This window comes from Leptonychotes weddellii, unplaced genomic scaffold (assembly GCF_054177405.1).
Source record: "Leptonychotes weddellii isolate Sample4059 unplaced genomic scaffold, ASM5417740v2 HiC_scaffold_7296, whole genome shotgun sequence".
Lineage (NCBI taxonomy): Eukaryota > Metazoa > Chordata > Mammalia > Carnivora > Phocidae > Leptonychotes > Leptonychotes weddellii.
In genome coordinates this window covers 1-9536 of record NW_028042748.1, presented here as the reverse complement: position 1 = coordinate 9536, position 9536 = coordinate 1, and the positions used below count along the sequence as shown (strand labels likewise).

The 9536-nt window shown below is 46.4% G+C and overlaps 1 protein-coding gene across 1 annotated transcript; it reads left to right on the top strand.

Annotated features, from left to right (window-relative positions):
- Positions 1-227: 227 nt before the first annotated feature.
- Positions 228-9530, top strand: LOC115938176 (uncharacterized; the record flags this gene model as incomplete). The annotated part of the gene is made up of 3 exons (XM_031021521.2): positions 228-950; positions 1494-1646; positions 7816-9530. Coding segments are annotated over exons 2-3 (1860 nt in total), but the record flags the coding sequence as incomplete, so codon positions are not given.
- Between the last annotated feature and the right edge of the window lie 6 nt (positions 9531-9536).

The window sequence follows — 9536 nt, the reverse complement described above, 5'->3', positions numbered from 1 at the left end:
GTCATTCGATGCTAAAGCACTGAAATCCCTGCCTTGAGGACCTCATTTCCCTCTTATCCCAGTAACTTCTGTCCAAGGCAGAGCATTGCAGCCAGGTTTAGCTAACCTTGCCCTGTGCTTCCTCAGAACATCTTCCTAACATCCCTTCTCTCTCCACTATAGGTAACATCTCCCCGTCTGTCCATTCTGGCCATAAAGCTACCGAAATCTCTCTCTTTAAAAAACAAAACAAAAAATTCACAATCCTCCTTCCCACCCCACGACTCCCGTGAACTACTCTCCCAGAAGTCTTTCCTTTCTCCCACGTGCAAAAGAAAAGCGGAGTCCGTGCGCGCCAGCTTCTCCCTCAAACTGCCTACCTACCCGCTCACAGACCACTTCCCCAGGCCCCCTGGCCCTCACTCGCCCCAAATGGCGCCCTGACTGCCAGAGCCTCTGCACCCCTGCTTTTTACTCGCCTCAGCGGGAAGCAGGCTGGAGCGCCCCTCCTTTGTGAATCGCCTCCTCTCAGGCCTGCACCGTCCAGGCTGGCCTCCTTCTTCCTCTCCCCTTGTCCTCAGTCAGCTCCTCTTCCTAAGTGTCAGAGGCGTTAGGCCCGAGGAAGGAAGGACACCAGGAGCTCAGAGGAGGGAACATAGGCTGTCCTAACTGAACACACTCAAATGGAAGGGCCGGTCTGGGAGAGCGGGGGGCGCAGGGACTGACCGGTCCTCTGGAAGCACCGACACCTGGGCGTCCACGCACTGGAGCTAGCATGGTGTGGAAAACCCTTGAGCTTCTCCAGGTGCCTCGGGACAGAGCAGCCCGGGGGCGGGCCTCGTCCAGAGCGCATGCACCGGCCAGCGGCGGGAGGGCGGCGCCTGCGCAATAGGCAGGCAGCGCGTGCTAGCCAGGGTATGTAAGGGCGGGAGCCAGGGCACCAGGTGCCAGAGACTCTCCGGGTCGCCGAGGTAGGTTTGGAGCAGGCGGGGGTGCGGGGATGCGGGTCCCGAGGGAGCAGGGTAGACTGGCTTGTGGGACGGGGGCGAGGTGTGAGCCGTGGGTAAGGAGACACTGGGCCCAGGGGATGGGCTCCTCCAGACCCGGGAAGGGGCGGGATAGGCACGCCGGCCAGGCCGGGGACCAGAGCCTGCAGGCCGGGCCCAAGCCACCGCCCTCGAGTGGAGCTCCTGGGCGTAGCCCGACGTGCTCCAGGCGCCGCACAGCTTCCCTCTTGGCCTCCCAGGCCTCAGTCTTCCTTTGGGGCTGCTGCTGCCGCTGCCGCTCAGGGAGCAGAGACTTGCTCTGGCAGGATACGGCCCCGCCCATGGGCAGCGCTGCCCAGGTGCGCAGTGCAGTGCAGCCCTGTGTCCCCGATCCCAGCGAGCGGGAAGAGAAGGTGAGGACGCTGCCACCCAGACTTGGGGTTCTGAAAGGGACCTAGGATGATTTCTCCCTTCATGGCAGCGCTGAGCGCCACTGCCCCTTCCTAAATATGAACACCTGTTTTTCAGCCTAGAAAATGAACTGCTCTTCAGAAAACAACGCACACTTTGAGGGTGGTAACGCCAGACCCTTTTTTTATGTGCATGCTGTGGGCCAGCAGCCTTACCCGAGTCCCTGGTACCAGAATCCCACCTATAATCCATTCTCTGTTCCTGGGGCAGGTAAGAAATCTGAGAAGTTCCGTGGGGTTAGGGACCCTCCCCCTAAAGCAATACCTTAATCCACGACTTCCCTTTCCTCACCCTGTCCTGACAAAAGAGATTATGGCAGCACACAGGGGCAGTGTTTGAAGTTCATCTTAATAGGTAAAGTTGAATTCTACCTATATGCCACTTACTCTGCCAAATACTGGAAGTAGGCTCTCTCATTTGACCTCAACAACCCCATGAGCTAGGTAACATTGTTGTGTTTCACAAATGAGGGAACAGAGGCTCAGAGTCCGGGACTTGCCCAGAGTTACACAGGAGTCAAACCAAAATTTTGTTATGAGACCAGTCTGGTAGAGGTACCTTAGAGCTCCTAGTCCTATTTTTTCAGCAAGGCCTAAAAATTCTAAAAGCTGTCATGGTGAGGTCAAAAAAGTACTTTGGGAGAAGAATGATGAGTCTTAAAATGTTTGGGAGGTAGACCTCTAGGATTTCATGCATTATGGGGTGGGAGGGGGCTTTAGGCAGGGCAGGAGTATCCATGGGGTGATTCACCCTTCTCACCTCTAGTAAAGATGTTAAATCTACTCTTTTGCTACCCTCTTGTAGATAAAACATGTTGTGTACCTTAAGCAACTTGTTTTCCAGGTAGAAAACTAGGTGTGACAAGGAGTGCGGCAGGCAGGGAGTGGAGGGGCAGAGGCAGAGAATCTCAAGTGCTGAGCTCCACACTAAGCTAACAGCTGGATGCGGAGCTCGATCCCATGACCCTGAGATCATGACCTGAGCCAAAACCAAGAGTCCAGTGCCACCACCTGAGCCACCCAGTTGGTCATTGCTCCCAGTTGGTCATTGCTCCCAGTTGGTAATAGCATCTTTTTCCTCTGCCTATTAATGATTTCATCCTCCCTGACCCTTGGCAGCCACTAATCTTTTTATTATCTCCATAGCTTTGCTTATTTCTGAAAGTTATATTGGAATCATATAGCATGTAGATTTTCCAGATTGGCTTCTTTCGCATGATGGGCATTTAAGATTTCTTCTTGTCTTTTCATAATTTTGCAAATCATTTGGTTTTACTGCTGAACATTTCATCGTCTGGTTTTATGACACTAGATATCCTCTCAACTACTGAAGGCTAGCTTGGTTTTTTTCAGGTTTTGGCAAGGGTATTTTTGGTTTTGGAAGAAAACAGCAAACCTTCCAAAGTAACTATCATTTTGCATTCCCAACAGCAGTGAATGAGTTGCTGTTGATCCCCATCTTCACCAGCATTTAGTGTTAGTGTTTAGGACTTTAGCCATTCTAATACCTATGTAGTGGTATCTCATTAATTTAGTTTGCATTTCCATGGTGACATTGTGGAGCATATTTTCATGTTTATTTGCCATCTGTATATCTTTAAGGTGTCTCTTAAGGTCTGGCCTATTATTTGGAGTTTTGTTTTCTTGGTATTAAGAGTGTTTTGGATGTTTTAGATAACAGTCCTTTATCAGATGTATTTTACAAATATTTTCTCCCAGTCTGTAGTTTGTCTTTTCACTTGACAGTGTCTTTTGCCGATTTTGATTTTAAAGAAGTCCAGCTTGGGGTGGTGGGGTTGGGGATTAAAAAAAAAGTCCAGGGGCGCCTGGGTGGCTCAGTCGTTAAGTGCCTGCCTTTGGCTTGGGTCATGATCCCGGAGTCCTGGGATCGAGCCCCGCATCAGGCTCCCTGCTCAGGGGGAAGCCTGTTTCTCCCTCTCCCACTCCTCCAGCTTGTGTTCCCTCTCTCGCTGTCTCTCTGTCAAATGAATAAATAAAATGTTAAAAAAAAAAAAAAAGTCCAGTTTGTCAATTCTTACATGGATTATGGATTGGTATTGTAGCTAAGTCGTCAGTATCCCTAAGGTCATCTAGGTTTTCTCTCATGTTATCTTCTAGGTCTTACGGTTTCCACGTTTTACATGGAGGTCTGTGGTCCATTTTGAGTTAATTTTTGTGAAGGGTGTTTGTTGTAAGGTCTGTGTCTAGAACCACTTCTTGGACGTGTATGTCCTGTTGTTCCAGGACAATTTATTGAGAGGACTACCTTTGCTCCATTGTATTCTCTTTGCTCCTTTGTCAAACATTGGTTGAGCACCTTTATGTAGGTTTCTGTGTTAGCTCTCTATTCTATCCTGTAGATCTATTTGTAATTTCTCATGTGTTGGGTAGATTTCACCAGTGAGCCTGGCGCTTTCTGTTCTGGAAGGTAATCAGTTATTGAAACAATAGATATAGGTCTTAATAGATTAACTTAATAGGTATAGGCGTATGCAAATGTCCATTACTACTTGTGTGAATCTGGCAAACTTTGTCTTTCCAGGAATTGGTTGATTTTGTCTAGGTTATGGAATCTTGGAACAGAGTTCATAGTATTTCTTTTATCTTTCCTAAGTTTGAGGCTAGATGATTGATTTTTAGATCTTTACAAAGCTTTAAATTAAAAACACTGCCTTCGTGCCATCCAACAAATTTTGACAAATTGTATTTTCACTTAGTTCCAAATATTTAGAACTTCCCAGATTTCTTCATTGATTCAGTGTTTCTTAGTAGTGTATTTAATCTCAAAGTATTTGGGATTTTACAGTGATCTTTGTTTTCTATATTCAGTTATAGGTTAAGTGCAGACACTGTATGATTAATATGTTTTTTAATTTGTAAAAGTGTTTTATGGTCCACAATATAGTCTGTCTTGGTGAATGTTCCATGTGGGTGTGAGGAGATGTGTATTCTGTTGGATGAAGTAATCTGTGTGGATGTCAGTTATTTCTAGTTGGTTGAGGGTGGTGTTGTGTTTGATTGTCTTTGCTGCTTTTTTTACCCACTGCATCTGTCCTGTTCTGATAGAGGAGTGTTAAGGTCTCCCAATGGTAATAGTGGATCATTTTATTTCTCCTTGCAGTTCTATCACTTTTTGCCTCCCATAGTTTCACCCTCTGTTAAGGGCATACACTTCAGGGATTGTTATGTTTCAGTGAAGAATTGATGTTTCATATAATGCCACTTTGTATCCCTGATCATTTCCCTTGCTCTGAAGTCTGCTCTGTCTGAAAGAAATAAAACATGTCCACTTTCTTTTGATTAGTATTAGCATAGTACATCTTTCTCCATGCATTTATTTCATTCCTGTCTTCATATTTATTCATTTTTAAAGATTTATTTATTGGGGGGGGAGGGGCAGAGGGAGACAGAGAGAGAGAGAGAATCTCAAGCAGACTCCACGCTGAGCAGGGAGCCTAACATGGGATTCAATCCCATGACCCTGAGATCATGACCTGAGCTGAAATCACGAGTCGGATGCTTAACCGACTGAGCCACCCAGGCAGCCTTCCTGTCTTCATATTTATTTATTTAATTTTATTTATTTTTAAAGATTTTATTTATTTGACAGAGAGAGAGTGCAAGAACACAAGCAGGGAGAAGCAGGCTCCCCACAGAGCAGGGAGCCCGATGTGGGGCTCGATCCCAGGACCCTGGAATTATGACCTGAGCTGAAGGCAGACGCTTAACCGACTGAGCCACCCAGGCACCCCCGTCTTCATATTTAAAGTGAATTTTTTGTTAACACAGGTTTTGGCTTTTGTATATCTTGTAATGTTTTCTTGATTTCCAGGCATTCTGTACTGGATAAAAGGAAATGCTTTAAGTAGGCTTTAGTAATGTGTTAAGTTGTGGAGGTGGGACAGGGATCATAGTCCTATGGTTATTGAAGGACTATAGTTTTAGGTCTCAGTCTTTTAGTGAGATTGTGCCTTTGGACTATGAACTACACATCTACTTAACTTTCCTCCTCCCATTGGGTAGGGAAGGGTGGTTAGGGTTGGTTTGAGATAAGTATTTGCCTACCCACCCCACCATCAGTTAGGCTCTAGTTAACTAGCTTGTTCTGAGGTATGGCCTTGCCAAAAATAGTTTTCCTGGCATGTATCACAATGCCTCCTTGTTCCCACTCTCCCTGTGGGAAGCACAGGGCATTTTTCTCCTAGATTTACTGTGAGAACAGGTTGAGCTATTGAAGATAAAACTCAAAAAAGCAAAGGTTCCCCTTGCAGTTTTGAACTGTCAGATGTGTTGACCCTGAGCCTGCAATTTGTCAATAACAGTTCAGGTTTCCCTACCCTACAACTAGTTCCCATAGAATTTTTATCGCTTGGATTTGTGTTCCTGTAAATTGTGCTTGTCTACAGTCACATATCTCGCCAACATTGGGGGTAGCACTTTGCCCTCTAACCTAGTGCTGCGAAGGATCTGAAAAGAGTTCTTGATTTTTTTTTTTTTTTTCAGTTCAGGTTTTTTATTTTGTTTGGAGTAAGTGACTTCCAAGCTTCTTACACGTCCAGAATCTGGTGTCTACTACCTTTTAATGTTAATTACATATGCAGTACACAGTGCTATGCAATTGAAATAGAGGGCTGAATTTATGCGTTAAGTGAGATATAGCATTTATCTTTCTCTGTCCAACTGATTTCTCTTAAGAAAATGCCTTCAAGGTCCATCTGTTGTCACAAATGGTGGGATTTTTTTTTTTTTATCCTTCCCTTCTTTTTTTTTTTTTTTTTTAAAGCTTTTATTCATTTATCTATTAGAGAGCGAGCGAGAGAGAAACAGCATGAGAGGGGGGAAGGTCAGAGGGAGAAACAGGCTCCCCGCCGAGCCGGGAACCCGATGTGGGGCTCGATCCCAGGACTCCGGGATCATGACCTGAGCCGAAGGCAGTCGCCCAACCGACTGAGCCACCCAGGCACCCCCCTTCTTTTTTTTTCTTAAAGATTTTGGTGGCATTTGGAAGAGAGTATGGAAAGAGGATGTCCCAGAAAAGTGAAGAGTAGTTGCCCTGAGGGGGAACCCACATACAGCTAGAGCCTACAGGCTTAGTGGGAGAGTGAGATGATAGAGTGACAAATCAGATAATGAGGGCCTTTTGGCATCCTAAGGATGTAGTCCTTGTTCCTCGTTTCCTCACTGGCAGTGACAAGCCCTTCAGATCTGTCTCTGGAGTGAGGGATCAGAATTGGGTCAGAAAGATACTTCTAGTAGTGGTGTGGATCACTAACCTATGATACATCAAGGAGATGGGTCAAGGAAATTAGTAGGAGTTACTGAGGTAAAAACGTGGGAGATGACTTAAAGTCCTTTGCAAGGTTGCAGAAGGGGGAAGGCATTAGAGTAGCCATAGATATTGCTGATTGGGGGGGAAAAACACCCCAACACCCGTGTTTTTGTAGAGGTTGCCTGATAGGGTCCTGCGAGGGTTTTAGTGACAGGGACCTGCTATTAAGGTATTTTGTTCCACTGTGTGATACAGTACAACATGTATGGTGGGAAGTTATCTGTCTCTGTAGTTACACGAACTTCATTCTGTTGACTTCTAACCTCTGTAGACAATGTTGACCTCCAAGCTGAGACTTGTCTGCTTCCTTTCAATGAAGGAAAAAATCCATGAGCTTGTATGTATAAATACCTTAGCCAGGTCCAAGAGGCGTTTTGGTGCAATCCAACAGTGAAATTGAGTTCATAAGATCAACCTCACCATATTGAGTAAGTTGCCTACTGACACCGATCTCAGGATAACTATTGCTTTTATATACTTAAAACTTTTATCTTTGTCAGTTGTATAAAGAGGTTGTACGACATCCAGTGTCTTAGCCCACGTGAATTTGTGTGACGGAAATGCGTCTGGTGTTACTGGCACCACTGCACTGTTTACTTCTGCAGCCTGGGAAACGGGAGGCTGTGTCTGTGAATGAATGGTGCGGCATGAGCAGGTTTAGAAAGGCTTGTACTTTTGTTCTTTGCTCTATAAGCGCTGACACAATTATTCTTTCCTCAGCCACAACAATCCTGAATTATGCTTGGTGGGTGCTAGGTCTCTCTGAAAACGTCACTACTAAGTAGGGGTGATTCATAATATGCTGACTATCTGATGGCCTGGCAACCAACCCATCAGAGAGATGCTTGCTCTTGTGGTGAAGGAGGATTCTGGAGGTCCCACCGTTCAGATCCTGAGGATATCCAGGGAGAAGTGGGGGCCAGTAGCTACCAACTGGCATGGAAGAAACTGCGTATTTTACCAATCGGTGTGGCCACGTGACTGCGTACCGGCTGAATGTTGTGACTGGCTGCGGGAGACCGAGTGGCTAACTACTGTGTTCTCTTCCTAGGTTTCAGAAATGGAAGTCTGTATTTTCCATATTCAGTGGTACTCAGTGAGTCTCCTGGCTTCCTCATCCCTCAGTCCCCGTTGCCCACTGCGCTTAACCGAAGACCTGTGTTCTGTAACACAGCACAGTTCCGTCAGTGTAGTGGCTATGGAAAGAAAACGAAGACGAAAGAGACTCAGACTGAACCTCATCAGGCTGAAAACAGGACTCAGAAACAAGACACCCACTCAGAAGGTGGTATGGTGACCAGTATCCCGACTTCTAATATTGACACAGAAACTGACAACATTCCTGAACCAACAGATGGGTTTTTTTCATCTGTAGCCCAGAAGCCGCAGCTACATGGTGAGAGCCCTTCTCCTAACACTGTGTATAGAACATCACCTCAAGTAAACTATGCATCTGGGAAAGGGAAAATGAGGCTAGAACAGAGCAGAGGATCCCCTGTAACACAGTTCTGGGAGACTTTGAAGGAAACTGTCCGTTTGTATGACCTAGCTTATGGTAAAGCCATGCCAGACATCATGGTGCAGCATGGTGGGATGTCACAGAGTTCTCGTGAGAGTACAAGTGTGCTTCGTAACCGTCACGAGGGTGCAGATGGCATTACGTGTAACGATGAAGAAAGCACTATCTGGTCGGAGCAGTGTCATGATGTAAGAGGTGATGAGGTGGTAAAGTTGGGCTCCATCATGGACATGAACTTGGGTAAAGAAAAAGGCTATGCAGCTGTTCCCCAATTCCTGTCCTCTCCAGATGAAGCGAAAGACAAAGATGAAGTCCAGGATACCCTGAACTCCAATCTGTGCCAGTCTTCTGGAGATGGCAATAAGCTCCAGCAGGAAAGGCCAGTCTGTTCCAGCAATAAAGTCGTTGAGGACCTGAGCCTAGAGTCCAAATCCCGGAGTCCCATTAGCTTTGGGGAAAGCATGCCAGACAATGGTAGTGGGGGCCGTGGTTTCCCTGTGAAAGTGGACGAAGGTGAAGTGGTAGAGAGCAACAGCTACCCTGAGAATTATGTCCTTCCCCCTACCTCCCTGGCCCAGTTCAGCCAGGTCACTGAAGGCATTCAATGTGATATGAGCCACTGGCAGGATGCAGAGCACGGGAAATCCCCTGAGTCCTCACCAGAAAGCAGAAAGCCAACAGAAGAAGAGGCAGTCAGGTGTGGGGAACTGGATGAGGTGGTAGAGAGGGACAGCTATTCAAAGTATGTTCCTCGCCCTGCCTGGTTGGCCCAGATGAACAGCAGGGGGGTGGATGAAGGGATTCAGTGTGATAGGAGCTGGTGGCAGGGTGCAGAGCTGGAGAAATCCCCTGAGCAAATGCCTTGCAAAGATGAAGAATCATCACCAGACTGCAAAACTAAGGGATCATGGAAGACCATCACGAATGGGAAGTTGAAAACAGATGAAGCAGAAATGACCGTGAATGATGAGATTGAGGAGGAGGATCATGAGAACTTCAAAAAGTGTGCAAAGATTAAAAAAACTGTGAAAGGCAGGAAGCAGAAATCCCTGAGCAACTTCTCAAGTGGGAACACAGTCTACTTATTGAAGAAAAATGCTGCCTTGAACACTGTACTTCCCAAGGATTCAGAAGACTGTGAGTTGGAAGAGGAAGCTGAAGATGAAATGTATGAGACAGAATGCCTCTTTGAAGAAGTTAGTCCACTGGGCCCTGTGACATCTTCCAAAGGAAGGATTTATCGTGAGGCTGGC